The 27534-nt window shown below is 43.0% G+C and overlaps 1 protein-coding gene across 1 annotated transcript in view; it reads right to left on the bottom strand.

Annotated features, from left to right (window-relative positions):
• The window catches only part of MTUS2 (microtubule associated scaffold protein 2), a 1194608-nt gene that overhangs the window by 6944 nt on the left and 1160130 nt on the right, over positions 1 to 27534 (bottom strand). Inside the window, exons 15-16 of the mRNA XM_077484081.1 lie at positions 24142 to 24261; positions 23123 to 23220 (exon numbers count right to left, since the gene is read on the bottom strand). Of these exons, the coding sequence (XP_077340207.1) occupies positions 23123 to 23220; positions 24142 to 24261 (218 nt within the window). The remainder of the gene's footprint in view (positions 1 to 23122; positions 23221 to 24141; positions 24262 to 27534) is intronic.

Raw genomic sequence — 27534 nt, 5'->3', positions numbered from 1 at the left:
ATTTGCGTACATATGTCCGTGATCACACAAACCAATTATTATACACTTAACGGAATTTTTTTTACCAAAAACATGTAGCAGAATACATTTTGGCTTAAATTTATGACAACATTTGATTTTATTGGATTTCTTTTAAAATAGAAAAAAGAAAATATTTTTTTTCCCAAATTTCCGCTTTTTTGCGCTTATATCGCCAAAAAAAAAAAAAAAAAACGGAGTCGTGAATAAATACCACCAAAATAAAGCTCTATTTGTGCGAACAAAATGGTAAAAATTTCATTTGGGTACAGTGTAGCATGACCGCGCAATTGTCACTGAAAGCGATAGAGCGATGAAAGCTGAAAATTGGGCTGGGAAGGAAGGGGGCGAAAGTGCCCTGTATTGAAGTGGTTAAGCAGCATTTCCTTACTGAACTATGCAAGGTCTTCTTAAAGTCACCCAACAGAATGATGGACTGTCTTGATACCAAGTTTATATAAAAAATACAAATATTTATTATTACTTATAAAAAAGTTTTGTTTAAAAAAAAAGAAAATTTATACATACATAGATAAATACATATTATGACTATAACATAGACAAAATTTGTTACGACAATATTTTATGTCCAATACGGTCTTTGGTTTCTCTACTAGTTTCGTGACTACTCTGTCGCTTCTTCAGGAGACCTTTTTTGTCTAAAACGAAATTTATCACATATTACTTAACAAACAACAATATTTATTTCAAAGTATTTGATGTATTGTTTATAATCAGTTTAATAAGAGAAGGGAAAAAATATGAATACGAAGCATGTAGCTCACCACCATGCAGATATCGGAGGACAACTGGAGTTCGGGTAGTCCCTACCGAGTTAGGTAATTGACCACCCTTTGGGGCGGACACGGGAGGTTCAAAATCAGCTACAAAACAATAGTTAGAAATTTTTGAATAATAGATATATATATGTAAACGACTTGCACAGCTTTAGCGTGGACATTTATGTCACAGTTTGGGTATAAAGATTACATACCAATATAGCCAGGAGCTTTAAAAGAAGCAGCATGGGTAAAAGTGAAGCAGTGCGGCAGTTCCAATAGACATTAAAGTCCAGGTACAATTGTCGGTGTGCCAGGAAAGCCCAGAAGGATATATCTATATTGGATCTAATGCACGGTGGACATTGTGTCTATGTCAAAGGGAGAGTCCAAATCTTTGCCCAAACTGTCGTCGGTGTGCGGTGTTGACCTAATAAAAATTTCCTTCGGTCAACCAAGTGTATAGATTTGATTCTGGGGTACATAATATATAAGGGAGTTCATACCAATCGGCAGCGTCTCTCCTGCACCTCCTTCGTCCGAACGACGGTTTTGGCCTGAAAGGTCCCCGTTCTTCGTTTCGCACGCTGTAAAGGAGCGCCATAATGGCGCGCCTTTAACCTCCAACCCGGCGGCGTCACGAACACGGCGCGAGCGCCGGGCTATGACGTCGCCGGGTCCGCCGCTCCTACTGCGCATGCGCCAGAACGTGGCGACGCGCATCAGCCATAGTCACCTAGGAAACCATCGGTGACTACTTGCTGAGGCGGACCTGTTGCCACCCACTGTGTGGGGGCCTATCAGGACCGCCGGAGAGGCGCATGCCCGCCCCTGGGAGTCTCCTCCCATACTCCATACTAGGTCCTACAACAGCATGATTAGAGCATCACATGCCTCGTTTTACACTGTGAATAAATATTAAGAAAAAGGGGGGTAAACAAAAAAGCATTACAACTATTACAATGGCAACATTTTTTACATATTGTTATATATGCAATTCTCACCAATACGTTAACTTGATCTGTGGAAAGATAATGCGAAATCATAATTAGATAAATAACTGAATTAAAGTATTAAAACAAAATAGACACCTTTGTCCACATAGTGCACTGATGACCAGACACCAGAAATTTGTGGTGGTGTCAGAGGAAAGAGACAGTGGGTCAGGCCCTCAAGATATCATACAGACTGAGGGACTGGGGTAAACAAGAAGAAACAGCTAATACATAAAAGTATAGATTTTTCATTTGAGAAAATACTTATATGTTTTTGTTTCGTTCAAGCCTGGCGGGACCAGAGCGTCTAAACGTTCTATCCATAGGGTTTTTCGTTTTAAAATCTCTCTGTCCCAGTCCCCACCACGGGTGTCTTCGCGAACTACTTCGAGGACAAAGAATTTAACCACTTGGGGCTGATACCGATGATGAATGCCTATGTGGCGACCCACTGCAGTGAGCTTACCGCCCGATGAGTAGTAAAGGTGGTCTCCTATACGTTGGCGAAATTCCCTAATGGTTTTACCTACGTAAAACGCTCCGCAGACACATATCATTAAGTAGACACCTTTTGTGTCACAACTGGCATAGAAAGATGGAAGAAAAACTTCTCCATTTGGGAGATTATAGGTGGTTCCCTCTGATATCCACGGACATCGAGGGCAGCTCCCACAGGGGTGAGTACCGCGAAGACCTTGCCGATTTAAGTCGGGAATTTGATAGTGGCTTCTGGTAAGTTTGTCACCAAGGGTAGCTGCTCGTTTAAAAACCAATTCAGGAGTTTGTCTAATATATTTATTTAGAGTGTGATGGTCTGTTAGAAGATGCCAATGTTGTGATAGAATGTTTCTAAGGATATTTTGGTGTGCAGAGTATTTTGTGATGATCTTAACTGTGGGGGGGTGGGCTGGCCTGGGGGGGCCGTAGAGTAGAGATTCTCGCGTGCGCCCATAGGCTTTATTGAATGCTTTTCTCAAATTTGATCGTGAGTAACCTCTATTGAGGAGGCGCTCCTGTAAATTCTTTGCTTGAATCAGAAATTTCTGGTCTGTGGTGCAGTTTCTTCTTGTGCGTAGGTATTGGGCGTACGGTATGCTGCGTATTAGGGGGCGGGGATGCAAGCTTTTGGCATGTAGTAAGGTATTTCCAGATGATGGCTTACGGTAAAGATCAGTGATTAGTTTTCCCGAATTGTCTTTAATGATGTTGAGATCCAAAAAGGCAATTTGGGTTAAATGATATGTGTATGTGAATTTAAGGTTGAACGTATTTACGTTTAATATTTTAACAAATTCTTCTAAGGCCTGGACAGTGCCTGTCCAGACAATCAGAAGGTCATCTATGAATCTATACCAAAGAAGAATGCAGTCAAGATACATCTGTAAAGATTCATTGGTAAATACAAATTGCTCCCAACCCCCCAGATATAGATTTGCATAGGAGGGTGCGCAAGCTGTCCCCATCGCCACGCCCTGAGTTTGTAAATAAATTTGGTCCATAAATGTAAAGAAATTTTTACTTAGGATGAAATCTAAAAGTTGCAATATGAAGTCATTTAGAGGCCAGGTTGTATGGTCTTGTTTTTTGAGGAAAGTGCCGGCCGTCCGGACGCCCTGCTCGTGGGGGATGCTAGAGTACAGAGCCTCAACATCTAAAGCCACGAGGAGGGCATCCGGAGGGACCTGCACATCCTCAAGGTGTCGCAGAAGATCAGTAGTGTCTTTTATGTATGAGGGTAGACTTGTGACGTGAGGAATCAAATATGAGTCAACTAACCTACTTGCGTTCTCTGTTAAGGAGCCCATTCCCGAGACTATTGGACGCCCCGGAGGATTTTTTTCGTCCTTATGTATTTTTGGGAGTGCATAAAATGTCCGTAAGCCCCCATGACTAGGGATCTAAACTCTATTGTAAAGGTTTCTACTTTTGAGGGATCTAATGGAGTATACCATGCCCGATTCCTTAAAAATTTTTGGCACATTAGTTGGTATTGCTGGTGAGTCATTATGACTAGATTGCCCCCTTTGTCTGATGTTTTGATAATAATATCAGGGTTTTTTTGTAGCTTTAAGAGTGCCCGTTTTTGTTTATAGTTTAAATTGACATAGGTATTAGGCCAATCCTGTTTTTTCAATGATTTAATTACTACAGTCAAGAAGGCCCAGATAGTGGGACATGTCATAAGGTCAGGGAATGCTCGCGAGCTTAATTTAAAGATGTTTTTTTGTGGCTGAGTGCTTTTCATTAAAGGTTGGGGCTCAGGTACCGGGGTCGATAGAACCTCCGGGGTTGCCTCAACTTCAACCTGTCCCTCATCATATAGTAGCATGAGGTCGCGTAGAGCCCTGAATTCTTGCATGGAATAGTCCTTAGTTCTCTCTGCTAGTTCTTTTTCTAGATTTAGATTCCGTCTGTCTTTATCATACATGAATTTGTAAGTTAAATTACGGGCAAAGAGGTATATGTCTTTGATTGTTTCATAAACATTTATGGGCTCAGAAGGACTGAACCCAAGTCCCAATGGTCATCAGTGCACTATGTGGACAAAGGTGTCTATTTTGTTTTAATACTTTTTTTTTTTTACTTAGATCCTTTTTATTTTTTTTACTTCATGCGAGGAGAGTAATAGTATAAACTACACAGATTACAAACAAATTATATACAGAACAGTGTCAAGAATGTGTCTTTTGTTAAGGTGTTTTAGCGTTTTCTGTTTCCATTCACCCAGCATTTTATCACTCCCTCCCCCTCCCCCAGCCCATCCCTCCCTCCTTCAAGGTCGAACACCAACTCCTAAATTTTACCCTCTATAGATTTTATATTACCCTATTCTTTATCCATTTATCCATTTTTTTTATCAATCAGGTGGGTACCCCATTTCATTCAACCATGGCCTCCATATTTTCTCAAACCTTCTGAGGTTTCCCCTTCGTATATATACAGTTTTCTCTTTCCAAATTAAATCATTAATAACTTGAGTCCATTCACTCAGAAGAGGCGCTCTATCAGACTGCCATTTCTGCGCGATCAATTTCCGCGCTTGAAATAAACACCGTATAACTGCCAACATGGTATTTTTTGGTTCCCCCGCTATTTTCCTATACCCCAAGATACAAGTCCTGGGGTCTCGGTCCAGCTTGGTCCCAAAAGTTTTATTTATGATTTTTACTATTCCTTCCCAGTAGCGAAAAAGCTTTGGGCACCTCCACATCATGTGTATAAGATCCCCATGGCCTCGGCATCTAGGGCAGTCGGCATCCGTCCTTCTTCCAAATAGTAACAGCCTCTTAGGAGTGAAATAGGCCCTATATAACAACATTAAATGTGATACCTTCTGTGGCGGGGAGACCGATACCCAAGGTCCTAATTCCAATATTCTCTTCCACTGTTCCTCTGTTATTTCACCTATATCCTCCTCCCACTTCTTCTTTTGTTTAACTAAGCCTGATTCTGTTTCAGTAGTCTTACATATTAATTCATAAAGGGCAGAAATAGCTCCCTGGGGTTTCTCTATTTTCATTATCTCCTGGGGAAGAGATATCTTATCCCATTCCGGTATCTGTGAACCACACTGCGCTGTCAATGCATGCCGAAGCTGCAAATAACGATAAAATGTTTTTTGCGGTACGTCGAATTCTCTTTTTAAGTCTATAAATGCTTTTACAGTACTGCCATCGTAAATTTGACTTAGCCTAGTTATGCCCTTCTTTTCCCAGGTACTGATTTTCCCAATTGACCGTACTTCTTGCAAATTCATATTGTCCCATAATGGGGTGTATTCTGTCCATCCATTACCCCCCAGCATCTTTTTTACCGTTCTCCATACCTTGCTTACCATATTTGTTATGGGGTTCTTACGGTAAAAAGAGCTTGCCTCCAGTACCTCCACCATGGTTTTATGTGGGGCTCTTATCAACATTAGTCTACCGTTTGGATTGACCTCCCCCTCCTGATCACATCCCACCAAATGTTGCAGCTGAGCTGCTAAGTAATAATTCCTGGGACTGGGTACCGCTAGGCCCCCCCTATCTGTTGGCTGCTGTAATGCCTGGAGTCGAATCCTCGCCTGTCCGCCCTTCCAGATTAACTTTCGGAAGAGGGTCTCAAGTTTTTTAAACCACTTCCTGTCTATCCACACTGAAGCATTATGCAGGACATATAGCAATTGTGGCAGCCATATCATCTTTATCAAGCTACATCTGCCCGCTACTGACAGTGGGAGTCGGCTCCAGGCATCACAGCTTCGCTTAAATTTACCCACTAACGGGACCAAATTTTTATCAGCATACTGCTCTAAATCTGCTGTTAAGTATATACCGAGGTATTTCATTACCTCTACCACCTCCAGCCGCGGTATCCCCATTGCAATTCCCACGCCTGGGTTGTCTAGTTGAAGCAGTTCTGACTTTCCCCAATTTATTATTAGGCCCGAAAAACCTCCGAAATTTTCCACTAACTTAATTGCCCTTACCAGAGATTGACCAGTATCCCCTAAAAATAGGAGGACATCGTCTGCATATAATGCGATCCTTTCTTCCCTACCCTCCTCCATTTGAAACCCTAGTATCCCCGGTTCTGATCTAATGGCAATCGCCAGTGGCTCCATTGCTACGGCAAAGAGCATTGGGGAGAGTGGACACCCCTGCCTTGTCCCTCTACTCATTTCTATGCATTCAGACTGTTCTTTATTTATTCTTACTCTCGCAGTGGGGGAACTATACAACATTTTAATCCATCCGATGAATGTGGGACCAAATCCACATCCCTCCAGAACACGCCACAGATACCCCCATTCTAAGCTGTCAAAAGCCTTTGTCATATCCAAGGATAAGATGGCCCTTGATCCCATCCCCACCTGGGGAGCCTGAATATTTAGAAAAGCCCTTCTTATATTCATACTGGTTGATCGCCCTTCAATGAAGCCTGTCTGGTCTATATGTATAAGCCTCTTAATTACCTTATTTAGCCTATTTGCCAAGGCCTTAGCCAAGATTTTTGCATCCGAGCACAAAAGTGATATCGGCCTGTACGAGGCTACCTCTTGGGGATCTTTCCCTTCCTTAGGTATAACGATAATGGTCGCCTCCCTCATGGATGCGGGTAGTCTCCCCTCTAACTTTGCCCCCATTAAGGTCCTGAGTAGCTCTGGAATTAGGATTTCACTATATTTTTTGTATAGCTCCACCGGCAGGCCATCTGGCCCTGGAGATTTTTGATTAGCCATGCCTAACACCGCCTGCTGTATCTCACTCAAGGTTAAGGGGGCTTCCAAGTCCTCTCTCTCCTCTTGTGTGAGGTTTGGGAGTTTCACTTTCTCCAAGAAAGCATCCAAATCATCTTTATTTCTCTGACCTCGAGTTTTGTATAGGTCCTCATAGAAAGCTCTAAATGTTTCTACAATCTCCTTCCCATTTGTGAGGACTTTCCCATTCATGGACTTAATCGCTGGGATTATAGATGGGGGGGAGTTAGTTCTTACTAGCTGAGCCAACATCCTACCCACACTCTCTCCTTCTCCAAAGTAACGTTGCTTCTGAAATAGCCGTTTATTTTCTTCCCTTTTAGTAATTAATGATCTGTACCCCTGCTGTTTATTCAGCCATATCCCTTTCTTTTCATAAGTGGGATCTCTAACATAATTTTCCTCTGCCTCTATTACTTCCTTCCTGATCCCTTCCTCCCAACTCCTCTTTTTCTGTTTAATTTTAGCTACCTGGTGGATCAGGATACCTCTGATATATGCTTTTAATGTATCCCATGTTATATTAGCTGAGGCCGTATCTATATTAAATACTAAAAACTCTTTTATTCTTATTGGGATTTCTTCTACTTCCGTCAATAATTCCAGCCAGAATGGGCTAATTCTCCAGCCCCCTACCGTTATTCTTTTTTTCTCCCCTATACTCAGTGCTACTTTCAATAATGAGTGGTCCGATATCCCTCTAGGCAGATACTCTATGTCCCTTACATCTTGCAATGCTTCCTCATTGCCCAGGGCCATATCTATTCTGGAGAGTGTCGAGTGCGAACTTGAAAAACAAGAATATTGCTTAATGTTCACATTCCTCACTCTCCACATATCTAACAATCCCACCTCCCTCAGGAAGTCACTCAACTTTGTTGACCCTGGCTGTCCCAGATGTTGTTTAATGGGGAATCTATCGATCCCTCTGTCAAGCACTTCATTAAAGTCCCCCAGCATTATAACTGGAACCTCCTCCTTATTCACCAGGAAGTCCATAAATTTGTACACCACCTCCATCTTAAATGGGGGCGGTACATAGACACCTGCTAAGACATAGGGTTTATCCTCCAAACTACAGTATAAAAAAACATAACGGCCGAGTTCATCAATACTGACCTGTCTGCAGGAGAACCTCACCCCAGTTCCCACCATCACACTCACTCCTCTCGAGTATGATGTATGAGTGGAGTGATACTGATTTTGAAATCTTCTATTTTTAAGTTGAGGTACAGTTAATTTTGTTAAATGTGTCTCCTGCAGGCAGGCCAGACCGATCCCGTGCCTCTCCAGCATCGAGAAAACCGTCGCACGTTTAATCGGGCTCCCCAGGCCTCTTATATTCCAGGAGGCCACATTAAGTATTTTGTCCTGCATTATTCAAAATACGAAAAAAAGTAAAATAACAAAGAAGTGGAAATACACTGTACGTGCTCCAACCCCAACCTCTTAAATTACAAATTCCCCACATGTGTATCATCTTTATAGTGTTAATTTCTAAATCAGCTATTATTTGTGCAACCACGCTGTAGTGTTCAACCCTCATCTTCTTATATACCCCTAACTCAGAGATTACTTGATCCAATCCTCCCTCTCTCCGCTCCCGCCCATTCCTAACCACCCCCTCCCATCCCACCCCCCCAACCCTCCACCTGTTTAGGCAATCCCCCAAGGGGTTACTCATGACCTTCACACTCTCCTCCCTACCCTCTTTCCCTTCCCCACTCTTATAACCTTCTACCTCCGCCAAGGAAGTTACAAAAAACAAAAGTGGTAATAAACAAGTGACAAATATTATCACAACCTTTAACCCTATCTCCCCTTCTATCAATCTTTCATACTTCATTTAAACCGCTCTCATCTCTCTCCCCGTGCTCCAGAAGAATTACTCAATAGCAAAAAGTGAAACAACAAAACACACAAACAAAACAAAAAAAAGAAAAAAGAAAAAAAAAGAAAAAAAAAAAAAAAAAAAAACGTTCCCCCCCTCACCCCTCCCCTCCCACCCCCCCTTGTATATCTACAATGACTCTTTATTGGCCTCCAGCCATAAGGCTACATCCCCCGGGGAGTCAAACAACTGTATTCCCCCCAGCGCCGCTATACGCAGCCGCGCTGGGTATAAGAGAGCGTACGAGACCCCATGGGACCGTAAGGTACGTTTAACCTCTAAAAATTCAGCCCTACGCCTCTGTAATTCTGGGGAGTAATCTGGAAAAAGGGAGATCTTCACACCGTTATGCATAACATTACCCAGATCCCTTGCCCCACGCATCAGTGCCACTTTGTCATTATAATTAAAAAATTTCAGGATAATTGGTCTGGGACGCCCCCCCGTAAGTGTGGGCTTAAAAGGGACTCGGTGAGCCCTTTCTATTGCAAAGAAAGCTGAGAATTTTTCTCTACCGAACTTTTCTATAAACCATGATTCTAGGAATCTTATCGGATCAGGCCCTTCACACCCCTCAGGCAGTCCCAGCATCCTTATGTTTTCTCTGCGTAGTCTATTTTCTATTTCATCCATTCTGGTAGATTGATTAACTAATTGTTTCCTCATGCTATTAACTTCTTGCTGCACTGGGTACAAATCATCTTCCATTTGGCTTATCCTTATTTCTAGCTGTGCAGTTCTTTCTGCTGCTTTTTGCATGTCCTGTCTGAACATTGACAGCTCCTCCTTCATGCTCTTAAACTGTCCACATAGCTCTCCCAGTGATGTTTTGCATACGTTAACAGCTTGAAGAACCTCTCTTAAGGTTGGGTCCTCCTCAGTGGGGGGGGTTGCTCTCAACAGTGATTCCGTATCTCCATGGGTTACCCCTTGACGTTTACTTGCGCTCTTTGGGCCTGGTGCGCCCGTAACGTTTGATGCTGAGGGTTGACCCTGACTTTTTCTATCCACTGAGCCCCCTTGTTGCGGCTTCACTTGTGCAGGTTGACCCAGTGATATCGATTGCTCTCCCTTTATTGGAGACTGGCCTGATGTACGAGTGTACCGCTCTAGTTTTGCTGCAGCTGCTTGGGCTACCTGTGAGTTCTTTTCTTTTGAGGAGCGAGGGTGTTGTGTCCCCTCACTCTCCACTGGCACATGTTCCTCTCCTCGGCGCCTTGACATCTTTTATTCAGGGTCACTACCAAGATCACTGCCAAAATAGAGGCTAAGATGGAGGCTTCAATCAGTGAGGCAGCACAGTTGCAGTGGTAAAATAAAAAAAAAGAAACAGTATTATCGTCCAGAGAGCCTCAGATAGGTAAGACAAACATTTCCTTGACACCTCAGAGGGAGCCGGGGCAAAAAAAAAAAAAAAAAAAAAAAAAGGGGGGGGGGGGGGGCTCCAATGGAGGAGGGGAGGCAAGAAAGTCCCGTACGCTGGGTTAGCCGATTAGGTATAAGTCCGGCCAAAATCAGTACTCTTTCCTTCATAAAAATCGTGGCTCAATGCCGGTGTCAATGTAAACAGGATATACCGCACTTATACAATTTTAAGAAGAACAATGGAAAACAGAAAACAGTTCAAACATTCACACCAATCCTGTATTTTGTATTTCTCATATCGGATTGTCCATTATTAACCAACTTGGGGTACTTGGGGATGGTAGGATATCAATCCACCTAATATGCGAATTGGAGACTCCCTTGTTACACAGCTCTCATACATACATACGCAGATCTTCTTACCAGTGAGCAGCTGGGTCTGGGATGGAGGGGACAGGTATCCCTTTTTTGTTGCTATTAATTATCCTGATTCCTCTGCCACTGTCCAGCTCCCCCAGTCCCTCTACACATACCTCAGGGCTTTTGAGATCTCCTCCGCACCAAAGCCTTGCGCAGCTCCTTTCACCTCCCCCAGCGTATCCCCCAAGACAGTGCTCAGCCGTAACGCTACCCGTGCGTGTCACTCATACGGCGTGTCCTTCCGACTAGACCCGGCGGGACTCGGCAGCTTCCGGTAGTGTCACGGCTCCCCTCGGCGAGTTCCAGAGTCTCCGCTATCTCGTCACTTTACATGTGTCCCGCCGGTCACCGCTCATCCGATCAGCCGCTCCGTCTTCCCAGCCAGTATATACTGAGCATCGCAGACACAGGGAGAGAGCTTGTCAGCAACTCACTCACATCTCCGCACACACCCGCCGCACCTTGCACATCCGGCCACTCCCCGTACTACAATCTCTATCCGTCTTGTTTTAATACTTTAATTCAGTTATTTATCTAATTATGATTTCGCATTATCTTTCCACAGATCAAGTTAACGTATTGGTGAGAATTGCATATATAACAATATGTAAAAAATGTTGCCATTGTAATAGTTGTAATGCTTTTTTGTTTACCCCCCTTTTTCTTAATATTTATTCACAGTGTAAAACGAGGCATGTGATGCTCTAATCATGCTGTTGTAGGACCTAGTATGGAGTATGGGAGGAGACTCCCAGGGGCGGGCATGCACCTCTCCGGCGGTCCTGATAGGCCCCCACACAGTGGGTGGCAACAGGTCCGCCTCAGCAAGTAGTCACTGATGGTTTCCTAGGTGACTATGGCTGATGCGCGTCGCCACGTTCTGGCGCATGCGCAGTAGGAGCGGCGGACCCGGCGACGTCATAGCCCGGCGCTCGCGCCGTGTTCGTGACGCCGCCGGGTTGGAGGTTAAAGGCGCGCCATTATGACGCTCCTTTACAGCGTGCGAAATGAAGAACGGGGAGCTTTCAGGCCAAAACCGTCGTTCGGATGAAGGAGGTGCAGGAGAGACGCTGCCGATTGGTATGAACTCCCTTATATATTATGTACCCCAGAATCAAATCTATACACTTGGTTGACCGAACAAAATTTTTATTAGATCAACACCGCACACCGACGACAGTTTGGGCAAAGATTTGGACTCTCCCTTTGACATAGACACAATGTCCACCGTGCATTAGATCCAATATAGATATATCCTTCTGGGCTTTCCTGGCACACCGACAATTGTACCTGGACTTTAATGTCTATTGGAACTGCCGCACTGCTTCACTTTTACCCATGCTGCTTCTTTTAAAGCTCCTGGCTATATTGGTATGTAATCTTTATACCCAAACTGTGACATAAATGTCCACGCTAAAGCTGTGCAAGTCGTTTACATATATATATCTATTATTCAAAAATTTCTTACTATTGTTTTGTAGCTGATTTTGAACCTCCCGTGTCCGCCCCAAAGGGTGGTCAATTACCTAACTCGGTAGGGACTACCCGAACTCCAGTTGTCCTCCGATATCTGCATGGTGGTGAGCTACATGCTTCGTATTCATATTTTTTCCCTTCTCTTATTAAACTGATTATAAACAATACATCAAATACTTTGAAATAAATATTGTTGTTTGTTAAGTAATATGTGATAAATTTCGTTTTAGACAAAAAAGGTCTCCTGAAGAAGCGACAGAGTAGTCGCGAAACTAGTAGAGAAACCAAAGACCGTATTGGACATAAAATATTGTCGTAACAAATTTTGTCTATGTTATAGTCATAATATGTATTTATCTATGTATGTATAAATTTTCTTTTTTTTTAAACAAAACTTTTTTATAAGTAATAATAAATATTTGTATTTTTTATATAAACTTGGTATCAAGACAGTCCATCATTCTGTTGGGTGACTTTAAGGCGAACCATGGTTATGATGTTCCATGTATGAATTCCTTTGGTCTTTTTCCCCCCAAAAAAATCTTCAATATATAAGGATGAGGATACCATATACCTTTCTTTTATAATTAGGCACAATCTTATAACTATATGCAAGGTCTTCCCTGAAAAAGACATCATCAGGATGGGAGCATATGTTGATCTAAAACTTGAATATATCTTATAGAATTTATGGTGCCTTTCCAGATGCACTACTGCTCCCCCCTCCCCCATACCATCAGAAATGCAGGCTTTTAAACTGAGTATTTACAACAAGCTGGAAGGTCCCACTGTTCTTTATTTCTATGGGATGAGGAGCCCATGGTTGCCAAAAAAGAATGTCAAATTTAAGTAGTTTCCAAAGTTTTCCACTTTGCAAAAGATCACTTTAAATGAGCTTTGGCCCAGAGAACATGGTGGCATTTCTGGATCATGTTCAGATATGGCTTCTTCTTTCCACGATAAAGCTTTACCTTGCATTTCTGGGTGGCATAGTAACTGTGTTTGAAATATTCCTGAGCTTGTGCAGTGATGTCAATCACAGAATCATTCCTGTTTTTAATGCAGTGCCATCTAAGGCCCCGACGATCAGTGGGCATCCAATATTGCTTTCTGGCCTTGTCTCTTGTGCACAAAGATTTTTCCAGATTCTCTGAATCTTTTGCTATCATGTACTGTAGATTATGATATATTTAAAGTCTTTGCAATATTACGCTGAGGAACCATTTCCTGAAATTAGACCTTTAGTACTTGGCATTGCCACTCCAGGCTGAGGTCTAGGTCCACGTTGGCACGCAGGATAGGGAAGCCAGCGTAAGAAAAACTCATCCAGTGAGCAATGAACATTGAAGCACCAGACCGCTGCTCATCATATCCGATTCTTGTATTGCAGGCCATGGCCCGAGGAGTGGCTTTGACTGAGGCTTTCACATGTACATATCCATACTAAGATCGGCTATGGTGAGCGGTGGTCGTAGCCTTCAATTATTCTGACATTGTTCGACAATTTGTACATGCTGCTTTTTCAGATTGGTGAACCTCTGCCCATCTTTACTTCTGAGAGACTCTGACTCTCTAAGATGCTCCTTTTATACCAACTCATGTTGCTGAACTGTTGCCAATTAACCAAATTATTTGCAAAATGTTCTTCCAGCTCTTCCTGGTCAGTACCACTTACTTTGCTATCTTTTTGTTGCCCTGTCCCAAACGTTTTTAGACATGTTTCTGCCATCAATTTCAAAATCACTTTATTTTTATTTTTTTAAATGATACATTGTCTCAGTTTAAACATTTGAAATGTTTTTCTGTTTTCCTTTGTGAATAAAATGTGTTTAGGACATTTGCAAATCATTGCATTCTGTTTTTATGTAGATTTTACACAGCATCCCATCTTTTCTTGCAATTGGGGCTGTGACTCTGTTCAACCATTCTGAAGATTCACCTACCCCTACCAGACAGCAATTCAGTTCTTGCATACTGTCTAAGCCCTTGTACACATGGTCGGAGATTCAGACGGAATGTGTCTGATCGGACCGTTTTGTCGGATATTCCGACTGTGTGTGGTCTACATCGGACTTGTTGGTAAAATTTTCCGACAAAATTCTCCGATCGGACATACTCCGATCATGTGTAGAGAATTCCAATCGGACAAAGTGCCACGCATGCTCAGATCAAATTCCTACACCAAAGCTATTGGCTACTAGCCTGAACGTAGTCCCATCGTAACGAAATAACGTCATCACGTCAGATGATCCGACAACTTCGTCCGACCGCGTGTATGCAACAGTTTCGGACAAAATCCGTCAGACAAAGTCCGACGGATTTGGTTGTCGGAATCTCCGACCGTGTGTGCAAGGGCTAACACATTCACTGTGATCTTGCTTAAAGAAAGAAGGTGTCAGGGACGGTGTTGTAGTACTACTAATAAGAAAATAATGAGAAAACTGGCAAAGAGAATCAGTAAAGTGAACATGTGTACAATATAAGGAGATTATATAGGAACCCAACAAAAACACTAAAGTTTATGTGTTCTAGAAAAAATTCAGGTGGTTTGGATGGGAGATAATCTTAAAAGTTAATGTAAAAAAATTTTGACCACAAAATTACTTAGAGGAAGTAAACTTCCATCTTTGAATTTTACTGATCGGTAAGCCTGTAATAAGGTTAACCTATAGGTAGTGTAAATATCATGTGATATGACATCACTGGCGCACCCGTGCCATTCCTTCAGAGCCCTGTGCTGTGAACGGCAGCTCCCACACGCATGCGCGGGAGTGACATCATCGTGGCTCCGGCCAGTCACAGAGCCAGAGTCCTCAAACACTGAAGCAATACGGGTGAAGATGGAAGTCGTCTCCAGCGATGACATTACATCCCTGGAAGGCTTCGTTTCCAGGTAAGTTTCACATAATGTGCTAGTATGCGATGCATACTAGCACATTATGTCTTTGCCTTGCAGGTAAGAAAAAAAACTAACGTTCAGCAGTTTTTACAACCGGTTTAAAATCCCCAGAATGTGAAATATTTTCTAAAAGCAAAGGCCCCGTAGAATAAACAGATAGTAGATGTTTATAAAACGCATATTTTCAGGAAAAAATATAATAAAAAATATAATAAATACATTTAGCACAAACACATGCAATATAATACCCATTTTTTCTAAAATATTAAATATGGAGTTAAATCCAGTAATTAGATACCAAAAATGTCATAAAATTGTGTGCGCCAGTGTGATCGCAAAAAATTCCATACGTAACTATTCAAAAGCACTTACTGCTTTTACGTTTAGACCCCTTTCACACTGTGGCGATTTTCCTGCGTTTTAGCGATAAAAATAATTCCTGTAAAGCGCCTCTCATGTCTCCCCAGTGTGAAAGCCCAAGTGCCCAGAAAAAAAGTCGGGCAAACAGCATTTTTGGGTCGGTGCAGGAGCGATGTATACACTGCTCCCAAAATGCCCTGCCCATTGAAATGAATAGGCAGCACTGCTGAAGCGCTTGCAAAGCGATTCGGCAGTGCTGCAACATGGGCACTTTTAACCCTTTCTTCGGCTGCAGGGGTTAAAATCACCCCACTAATGGCCAAAAAGCACAGATAAAACAATGATAAAGTGCCGCTAAAACTAGCAGCGCTTTATCACTAACGCCGGGTGCATTCAGTGTGAAAGTAGCCTAAGCCCTTGTACACATGGTCGGACATTCCGATGGACAATGTCCGATAGGACCGTGTTGTCGGATAATCCGACAGTGTGTGGGCTCCATCGGACTGTTTCCGTCGGAGTATCTGACGGACCAAGTTTTCCAGCTGGACTATAAAATTTTCCAAAAACATGATCCGATCGGACTTTGTCCGATTGGACAAAGTGCCACGCATGCTCAGATCAAATTCCTAGACCAAAGCTATTGGCTACTAGTCTGAACGTAGTCTCGTCCTAACGAGATAACATCATCACGTTAAGTACAATCGGATTTTCTGACAACTTTGTCCGACTGTGTGTATGCAACAGTTTCGGACAAAATCCGACGGATTGGGTTGTCGGAATGTCCGACCGTGTGTACAAGGGCTAAGAGAACTGTGAGTTATGGTGCTAGAAATATTGCTCTGACGTTCGAGGTGATGTAATGTGTGGTGCAATCATGGTTTACACCAGGGGTCTCAAACTGGTGGCCCTCCAGCTGTTGTAAAACTACAAGTCCCATAATGCATTGCAAGGCTGACAGTTACAAGCATGACTCCCATAGGCAGAGGCATGATGGAACTTGTAGATTCGCAACAGCTGGAGGGCCACCCGTTTGAGACCCCTGGTTTACACACATGAGCACCAAGTTCCACATTTGCATTTTAAGGTGTTTACAAGGCAACAAGGGTTATGGTTATTCATTTTGATTTTTTTTTTATAAATACATATTAATATTGTTTTTTTTTTTTTTTACTTTTTAATTTACTTTTTTTTTCAACTTCATTGCTATCACAAGAGGTTTAACAAACACTTATGTGATAGCACTGGGCAGGTATGTCTCTTTATGGAGACATTGAGGGGTCTGTAAGCCTCTAGTGTCTCCCCTGCTCTCCAAAGCAGATAACAAAATGCAGATTGTGCTTGGTTAGCTGCGCCCATGGCTTTAACAGCCAGGAAATGACAGATCTGAAATGTACAGAATCATTGTTGTTTCCAACTTCATTCATTGCAGAGGAGATCAAGGAACATATTTTCCTTGGTCTCCTCCCAATAGACATCCCGAAGTCCTCCAATGAGGTCCTGGGATCCCAGGAAAAGCAGGAGAGCCTATTAACCAGTGAGGGTGGGGTGTCAGCGGGGGTTAAACTGCACCGCTAGCCAGCCTGATCACTTCTACTTTACAGCTGGGAGATGGGTGGCTCAAGCGCAGCACTCGCTTATGGCTGCTGTGTTTTCTTTCTTTTTACGGGTCTAAATGTAGCACTTGTTTACTGTGTGCACTGGCACATTAACCACTTCAGCCCCGGACCAATAAACACCTTAAGGACCAGAGGTCTTTTTCCAATTTCGCAGTGCGCTGCTTTAACTGGTAATTGCGCGGTCATGCAATATTGCACCCAAACGAAATTTGCGTCCTTTTCTTCCCACAAATAGAGCTTTCTTTTGATGGTATTTGATTGCCTCTGCGTTTTTTTTTTTTTGCGATATAAATGGAAAAAGAGCGAAAATTTTGAAAAAAAAAGATATTTTCTTCTTTTTGTTATAAGAAAAATCGAATAAACTAAATTTTAGTCATACATTGAGGGCAAAATTTATTCAGCCACATGTCTTTAGTAAAAAAAATGTCAATAAGCGTATATTTTTTGGTTTGCGCAAAAGTTATAGCGTCTACAAACTAGAGTACATTTTCTGGAATTTACACAGCTTTTAATTTATGACTGCCGATCTCATTTCTTGAGGTGCTAAAATGGCAGGGCAGTACAAATCCCCCCCAAATGACCCCATTTTGGAAAGTAGACACCCCAAGGAAATTGCTGATGGGTATGTTGAGCCCATTGAATATTTATTTTTTTTGTCCTAAGGGATTGAATAATGACAAAAAAAAATAAAAAATTTTTTTTACAAAAAGTTGTCACTAAATGATATATTGCTCACACATGCCATAGTTATATGTGGAATTGCACCCCAAAATATATTCCGCTACTTCTCCCGAGTATGGGGATACCACATGTGTGGGACTTTTTGGGAGTCTAGTCGCGCACGGCACCCCGAAAACCAATCACCACCTTCAGGATTTCTAAGGGTGCAAATTTTTGATTTAACTCCTCACTACCTATCACAGTTTCGAAGGCCATAAAATGCCAAAATAGCACAAAACCCCCCAAAATGACCCCATTTTGGAAAGTAGACACCCCAAGCTATTTACTGAGAGGCATGTTGAGTCCATGGAATATTTTATATTTTGCCACAAGTTGCGGGAATATTACAAACTTTTTTTTTTTTGCACAAAGTTGTCACTAAATTATATATTGCTCACACATGCTATGGGCATATGTGAAATGACACCCCAAAATACATTCTGCTGCTTCTCCTGAGTACGGGGATACCACATGTGTGGGACTTTTTGGGAGTCTAGTCGCGCACGGCACCCCGAAAACCAATCACCACCTTCAGGATTTCTAAGGGTGCAAATTTTTGATTTAACTCCTCACCACCTATCACAGTTTCAAAGGCCATAAAATGCCAAAATAGCACAAAACCCCCCCAAATGACCCCATTTTGGAAAGTAGACACCCCAAGCTATTTACTGAGAGGCATGTTGAGTCCATGGAATATTTTATATTTTGCCAAAAGTTGCGGGAAGATTACAAACTTTTTTTTTTTTGCACAAAGTTGTCACTAAATGATATATTGCTCACACATGCTATGGGCAGAAGTCAAATTACACCCCAAAATAAATTCTGCTGCTTCTCCCGAGTACGGGGATACCACATGTGGGGGACTTTTTGGGAGCCTAGCCACGTACGGGACCCCGAAAACCAAGCACTGCCTTCCGGATTTAAATATAAAATGCTACCAAAAAACCTGTTAGCGATGGCAGGGATCAGGCCTGACTCTGCGATCGCTGCAGTTATGTGTTTAGTGTTTTGTAAGTGACAGTGATCGATCGATACTGCACTTGGGTGGGCTGGGCAGAGGGGCAAAACGCAGGTGCTAGCAGGTATCTGGGCTGATCCCGCTAACAATGCGTTTTTTTGGAACCCTAAACTGCTGGGGACGCTAGTATAGATCTGATCAGATCAGATATTGATCTGTTCAGATTCTATAGCACTACGGGAGGTGTATGCTTTGCGTGTGGGTGTTAGCGGTACTGGCACTAACCTAGCGCTGCCTGGGGCGACGCAGACCCTGACCCTAAAACCTAATTGATATCACCCGCCGGGTGATCAGGGGGTTAAACCTTTATTGGGTAATAAATGGTGGGTGCCCTGATGCTATAAAAAACAAACTAACCAGAGTCACCCGTAACACTTATACGGTGATCAGTGGTGAAAGGGTTAACTAGGGGCAATCAGGGGGTTCAAATTTTTATTAGGTAGTATATGGGGGTCCCTGGCGCTATATAAAAACCTGACGGGGAACCTAAATAACTAACTGGCTAACCAGCGTCACCAGTGACACTTATACTGTGATCGCTGGTGAAAGGGGGTGAAAGGGTTAACTAGCAGCAATCAGGGGGTTAAAACCATTATTGGGTAGTATATCGGGGTACCTAGCGCTATAAAAACCTGGCGGTGAACCTAAAAAAATAACTAGCTACCTAGCGACACTAGCGACACTGATGCAGCGATCAGAAAAATGATCGCTTAGTGACACTGGCAAAAGGGGGTGAAAGGGTTAACTAGCGGCAATCAGGGGGTTAAAACCATTATTGGGTAGTATATCGGGGTACCTAGCGCTATAAAAACCTGGCGGTGAACCTAAAAAAATAACTAGCTACCTAGCGACACATGCAGCGATCAGAAAAATGATCGCTTAGTGACACTGGCAAAAGGGGGTGAAAGGTTTAACTAGCGGCAATCAGGGGGTTAAAACCATTATTGGGTAGTATATCGGGGTACCTAGCGCTATAAAAACCTGGCGGTGAACCTAAAAAAATAACTAGCTACCTAGCGACACTAGCGACACTGATGCAGCGATCAGAAAAATGATCGCTTAGTGACACTGGCAAAAGGGGGTGAAAGGGTTAACTAGCGGCAATCAGGGGGTTAAAACCATTATTGGGTAGTATATCGGGGTACCTAGCGCTATAAAAACCTGGCGGTGAACCTAAAAAAATAACTAGCTACCTAGCGACACATGCAGCGATCAGAAAAATGATCGCTTAGTGACACTGGCAAAAGGGGGTGAAAGGGTTAACTAGCGGCAATCAGGGGGTTAAAAACATTATTGGGTAGTATATCGGGGTACCTAGCGATATAAAAACCTGGCGGTGAACCTAAAAAAATAACTAGCTACCTAGCGACACATGCAGCGATCAGAAAAATGATCGCTTAGTGACACTGGCAAAAGGGGGTGAAAGGGTTAACTCTAGGGGCAATCAGGGGGTTAAATCTTTATTGGGGGGTGATAGGGGGCTACCCTGGACCTAACACTAACTGTCCTGACAGTTTTTACTGTCACAACTGACACTGAATGCATTGATCAGTAAAGAAATGATCAATGCAATCAGTGACACTGTGACTGGGGGGGGGAGGGGGGGCGGGGGGGGGATCGGGGGGCGATCGGGGGGGGGATCGGGGGGGGGGGTTTGTGTGCCTGTGTGTACCTACATGTCAGTGTAGTGTTGGTGCACACTTACTATTAGTCTTCTCCTCGTAGTCCGGTCAAAAAGACCGCCCCGAGGAGAATGACATCACTTCCTCCTTCCTGTGTAAACAATACACAGTGGGAGGAAGCTTCTCATTGGCCAGGAGCGATCCAGAGGGGGTGGCCGAAAACCAACGGCCATCCCCTCATCACGGAGCGCTCCTGGAGCGAACCGGACCGTCGTATCCAACGGGAGGGGGTCCGATCGGACCCCCCACCCGCTGGAAGGCAATCACGTACATCTACGTGATTGTGCCTGCCTGTGCCATTGTGCTGACGTACATTGGCAATACGGCGGTCCTGAAGTGGTTAAAAGCAATAGGCTGAGTTGAACGTCTAAAAACATGGTGCTTTTGGCACCCATGTGCAAGAGCCCTGATTGTATCACACAAAAGGATATATTATTTTTCTGAGGGGAAGACTTTACAATTTAGAATAGATAAAAGACTTGTATTTTTTTGGGGCTGTTCTAAATTTGAGTGTGAAACCCTAGAGGTAAAACTTATCTTTGAATTAACCACCCAAATGTTATCAAATGCAAGATTTTTGTGTCCCAAATAAATATCTGATGCTTTTTTTCTTCTCCTCTCAGTGTTTCTAGACCTTCCCACCTAAGCTTTCACAACAGGAGTCTGCCTCATGCGCAGCAGTAGCAGCTTGCTGGTGCTATCCTGACAGCGTGTGCCCAGTGGAGTCAGCTTCCCTGTGTGCACTCTTGCTCTGTGTTTGGCTGGAGTGAAGCATGGTTCCTGGCCATTTTGTGTTTTTACACTGCGCCTACACAAAACAATAAAGCATATGTGCTGGATAAAGCGGTGACACTGCGCATGTTCCAAGTATAGTGGAGATAGTGGCCCCATATTGCGAATGCGCCAGCCAAGAACAGATCAAGAGGTCACACAGGACAGTTGCCACCCACTGCGCACGTGCCGGCCGGACAGCATCAATGGGCCTACAGTACAAGCTTTCCAGAAAACATACGAGGCAGCAGGAATGTGCACATCCAGGGGGGACTCCAGAGAGACACATGCCAAGGAGGCATCTTATAGATGAAAAATATCATACTGCTACTTTCAGTGGCTGGTAATGCTTGAAAGGCTTCACAGAACAGGGGACAGAGGCCATGGTGCAGGGCCATTTTTAAGGCAGGGCAAAAGGGGCAGCTGCCCTGGGCCCTGTCATTGTTGTGGGGCCCAAAGCAGCTGCTTTATACTTGCCAACTATCCTGGTTTAAATTCCCTTGTCCCTTGAGATTTTAGTCCTGTGCTGTGTCCCGATATCTTAGTGTGAAGTGCTGCTACTAATGCTGCCCAGCTCTGCCCTATTGTTGTGTACAGATGACTCACCTGCAGAACCCGTGTTTACATGTGAATTACCGGCATTCATATGTAAATAGCTGCGCCATTGTAAATAGGGGTGGCCAGCGGCATTGATAGGTATATCATGCCCCCCTGAGGTCATATCCACAGTAATCTCTAACAACCAATCAACAAGCAGGAATCATGTGCTGTAGCAACTAATCAGTGAGCTGTAATGTGTGCTGTAATCTCTTGCAACCAGTCAGTGAGCGGTAATGATACACTGTAACCTCTGGCAACCAATCGCAATAGCTGCCTGATCTGATTCAGTAAACTGATTTTGATTCTAGCTGCTATTTATTGTATGTCTTCGAGCAGGTGGAGAGCAAAACTGCATCAGCTCCATCTAGTGGCCACAATTGATTGTGGTATTTCTGAAAACTATACTACAGTTGTTCACTAGATGGAACTCATCACACAGGAATTCATCTAGTCGAAAAAATACAGGGAAATTTTGTTTTAGCGTGCAGGAATGCTTGACATTCATACAACAAATGTGTTCTAAATAAACCCCTAAGGCTCACACTTATGTGTTTCCAGACATCGCATGTGATTCGCACCGCATTTCTGTGCAGATCACGTGATGTCAAAAACTGTATGGCTGAAATCGCATCACGTTCTCACTAAAAAGGCGCAGGACCCTTTTTGTTGGTCCGCACTGGAATCAGATTGCATGGGTGTTCATACTTATGTGATCCGTTTCCTGCACTATTTGCCAGTTCGCACTGCAATCTGCAAACTGATCTGGGGGTGTCGCTAACTTTTCATTGACACCCCCAGTGTTTTGCAAATGTCAGTGTGAACCAGTGTGTGATTCAGGGTCGATACGGGAACTGGAACTGAATTGCAGGGTTTCCGCATCGCACCAGTGTGAACCGGGACTTGGTGTTTTATGCTACTTTTGTTAGTTAGTTTTTTTTTTTCAATAGGATTATATCCACAAGGATAACGTTTTCACTAATATTTATACAAGATCACAGTGGGTGTGTTCTTACAGTATGTGCGTAATACTTTTGTTTTATGTGCACAGATTCCATTGTAGAGACTAAGCTCTGATTTCCTGATGGTTCATTACAATTTATTACATACACATTTCAGCAGTTTCTATAGAGATATTAGATTATGAAAGTTTTGGGGTTTTGGTGTCTTTGGAACTGGACTTAATTCTTGAGGTCAAGCCTCACCAATGATCTATAAATTACAGATTCTTCATGCTAATTGTGAGACATTAGTACCAACATCTTTCACTGACCTGGTGACTGCAACGTTCTGATCTATGCGGACTTTCATATCTTCATTTTGCTGTTGGAGAACCTGGATCCTCTCCTCCAAAATAACATTAATTTCAGCCTTAAAAAAGGAAATACATTTTTTTCAGAATAACGTGCTAAAGAAGTTCATGTATCAAATTTTGGCACTGAGCCAAGCATGTTTTGCAACTGCATTTTTTTTGTGTGTTTGATCGCACAACAAAACACGCAACTGCTACCTGCATTTGGGGTGCCATTAAGTAATAATGGCACCACAAGTGCGTTGCACATTTCAGCAGGCATTTGCAGAAACATGGGCAGAAACGTGTTTCTGCACGCCTTTCTGCTATGTCAAGATGTGAACAAGGTCTTCTATAGACTAGCCTTTATCAACCAGGGTTCCTACAGGGGTGTCTTGGGAAAATTGTCTAAAAATTGCCCACATTTTTTATACAAGCCAGCAGGTGGATCAAGCCTGCCTTTTACGCAAAGTCACAGGTTTTCATTTTGCAAAATGATAACCTTCTAACCACTAGCGTGGTCATAAGTTGATAAGGGGGATGTTGGACTCCGACACAGCTTCCTTGTTTGCTCCTTCCCCTCTCCATCAGCATTGGGGTCACATTAGCTGTGTGAGGGAAAGGAACTAAGGGAGAAGAGTCATAGGGGAATACTAGTCAGTACCAGTGTGCAAAAGTGTGTTATCTAAAACACATAAGCATTGTGTTAAGCATTATGTAAAAACGATTAGTTTAGTTTTTTACATTTTAGAATGGGGTGCCTCGACTCAATGGTTGAGAAACACTAATATAGACTGTAGATGCTGGCTGTTATTTTAGTGTACATACATTGTAAGATTGGTAACGGTAAGGTGGGGGTCAATTTGTTTTTTCCTGCTCCTGAAGACATTGTTGTTTGATGATGAAACACATAGGGAGGATCTCCCTGTCTATAGCTAGCTTCCGCAAATAAGTCAGAGTGACAGGAAAGAGAAGAAAAAATGTGAAATGCTTTCACTCACCAGTTTTTCAAGCTCCATGATCCTCTTTTCCTGCTGATGGATTAACTGATTCTTCATTTCTAATACTTGTTTCACACTGGCTAGGTCTTCATCTAAGTGTTGATATGGGGCAAGAGCAATCTGCAACACAAATGTTACAACTTATATAAAATTATCTAAAACTGGCAACATAACATAACCTCAGTGTCATTTTAGAAAATCAGCCTATACTTCTAACAGTCATTAACATGAGAATACATTTATTTAGGAGCTGCTTTAGTCATTCCTATTTAGCACATCATCGCTGAGGAGCACACAGTCACAGCATGACTCCCCCTGGCTCACCTGTCAGAAATGGATACAAAATTAAAGTGTTTTTTTTTTCTCTTTTAATTAAAATGAAAAACAGGTTTATACTTACCTGTTCTGTGCAAGTGGTACCGAACCTGCTCTTGTGAGAAGATATTCACTTTGCATGCAGCAGCTGGCGTCAGCGGCGTATGCGCTGTGAATGCCCAGGTGGAGGTCCGGCAAGAAGAATCCCACGCGCATGCATGGGAGTGAAGTCTTGTAGGCTCCAGCCACACACAGCGCTGGAGCCGCAAACCCGGAAGAAATGCAGAGGGCAAAATGTCAGCTCCCTTGGCGAGGACAGGGCTGTGATACGGGGACCTCGTTCTAAGGAAAGTATTTCATAATGAGCTAGTATGAGGTGCATACCAGCTCATTATGCTTTTGCCTTACATGGTTTATTTATTTATTTTTTACATGTTCGGGTATACAACCACTTTAAGGCAAATCCAGTCTACACTACAAGTGCACTTGGAAGTGCAGTTGCTGTAGATCTGAGGGGAAGATCTGAAATGAGGGGAAGCTCTGCTGACTTTATCATCCAATCATGTGCAAGCTAAAATGCTGTTTTTTTTTTTTTTTCCTTGCATGTCCCCCTCGGATTTACAGCGACTGCACTTCAAAGTGCACTTGCAGTAGACTTGTAGCGCAAAGTGGTTTTGCCTTTAGTAAATAACCCCCAATGCTTGTAGTGTAATACCTAAACCACTCTGCCATTAAAAACTAAAAAAGTTTTTATCTAGACAGACTCTTTAGAATGAATAATAAAATATGACATAAATGAAAAAAGCCTTTGTATGTTTTATCAGGAACAGGGCAGGCAAGTCATAACATAGCTGTAAGGCAATATCTCAGGAGAACGCAGGATAATGATTTTGTCTGTTTTTGTTTTGGTTAAATCGTTCTCCAAAGCTAGCCGTGCGACAATCCAGCATAATGGAGCCTGCCTGAGAATCACAGACATCTCCGCATAATGATCCTGAATCCGGAATATTAAAACCATTAACAAGTCCTTTATCCCTAACATCTGTCTGCACCGGATAGAAAATGTTGGCTACCTTGTTTGTCCCGCTAAAAATAACACCATCCTATTTCCAGTCACATCCAGTTAGACAAAAGGCAGGCCCATTTAAATGACACAGCATCCTCATATAGAAAGAAAGCAAGTCTTCAGAAAAACGGAATAAGCTTAAAGCGCATCTAAACTCAAAAACAAAGATTGATAGTACTGTAGCTCACCGGTCCTTAGGTGTGGTGGCTGCATTTTTCTTTTCTTTTTTCACTTTTCTTTCCTTAATTTTCACCTGGTATTCCTGCCATTAACACACTTTCGGTACTAGGATGACAGCTAATGTTGGGCAAACGGATCAGCCTGAGCATAAGTTCGGGCCGAACATTGGCTATTTGACCTGTTTGTCTAACACCTGAATTTGTAGCTTTGCCCAATTAGGGGGCAGTATAAGTTGATTGTTAAGGAGCGGGGCCCGGGACTCATGAGTCATCAGCTGTCAATGGGTTTCCCTGCTCACAGCTAAATAAAAAATAAAAATAAAATTTGCAGATAAAAGGAAATAAAAAAAAAACAACAACATGGCCCCCCCCCCCAAATCTATACTAGACCCTTATCCGGGCATGCAGGCAGGTCAGGAAAGGGGGAACAAGCGAGCGCCTCCTCCCTGATGAACCATACCAGGCCACATGCCCTCAACATGGGGGAGTGGGTGCTTTTGGGGCAGGGTGGTTCCATGCCAAAATTAAAAGAAAAATGACTTAGCCCCCCCCCCCCAAAAATCTATACCAGACCCTAATCTGTGCATGAAGCCTGACAGGTCAGGAAATGGGGGGAGAGGGAGTTGAGTGAGCCCCCCCTCCTGAACTATACCAAGCCACATGCTCTCAACATGTTGACAGGGACAAGGGTCTCTTCCCCACAACCCTGGGCTGTGGTTGTGGGGGTATGTGAGCCGAGAGCTTATTGGAATCTGGAAGCCCCTACTAACCACGGGGTCCCCAGATCCCAGCGCCCCATGTGAATGAGTCAGGGATACCGCTACCCATTTACCACAAAAGTGTCAATACGCAATAAAAACACAGAGACAAGTTTTTGACTATTCCTTAATGGACGGCGGGAGCAGTGTTTTTTCGGGTGCAGTGGGCGGGGTGATTGACAATGGATTTACATCGAGGGACATTTTTTAAATTTGTTTAATAAAGGAACTGTCAAACTGTCTGTGACACTTTTTTGGTGAATGGGTAGGGGTACCCCATAGTTATTTACAGGGGGGGCAGGGTCTGGGGGCTAGGTGCTTTGGGGTGAGTGTGTGGGGGGGGGGGCAGAGCCAAAAGGGCCTGGTATGGAGTGGGGGGATGCCGTTTTTTTCACAATTTTTTGTTAATTGCTGTGTTTTTCTGTTTTTTTTACATTCAGCTGTCAGCAGGGAGACCCGCTGACAGCTGATGAATAGAATAGTAATAAAGGTTAAAACTAAAAACGGGCTGACCTGCAACAATGTGACCAGCTCATAGTGATTATCTGGGGCAAAATAGAAAAGAAAAAAAGAAAAAAGAAAAAGGGAAGCAGATATTTTGGGGACTAGTGTATCCAGCTCAATGAATTTCAGAGAAACAGGAAACCGACATCTGAATTATTGATGTTATTATAGTACTGTAACAAACTATAACAAAATGAAACAATATAAATGTCCTTGGCATTCTGACAAGCCTGCTTTGCAAAAAGCCGCATTCTGAGAAATGATGTTATACATTTGTTCTAGGGAGCACAGTAACAGCGCAATACCAGGAGATCTTTGTACTGATCATTCCTTTTGACTTCCAGCAGTTCTCTAGTCCTGTCATGATCAGAAAAACAGGGAAATGTAGGACAGTGCTTTGTAGATATTCTAAGGTTTTTGGAAGTATTTTCTGTGTGGAAAAGAATCAGACCAGGCAAGTTTGATTTTGGCAGATAGCCCAGTTACCCGATGCTTTTTTATGTCTTTTATAGAATCTGGAACTTTTACCTGGCCGCATTTCCCTCGTATTATTTTTTTTTAAGAGATTGTA

Source organism: Lithobates pipiens, unplaced genomic scaffold (assembly GCF_037356315.1).
Source record: "Lithobates pipiens isolate NorthernLeopardFrog02 unplaced genomic scaffold, aLitPip1_a1.2 Scaffold_16, whole genome shotgun sequence".
Classification (NCBI taxonomy): Eukaryota; Metazoa; Chordata; class Amphibia; order Anura; family Ranidae; genus Lithobates; species Lithobates pipiens.
This window is presented reverse-complemented; position numbering and strand designations above follow the sequence as displayed.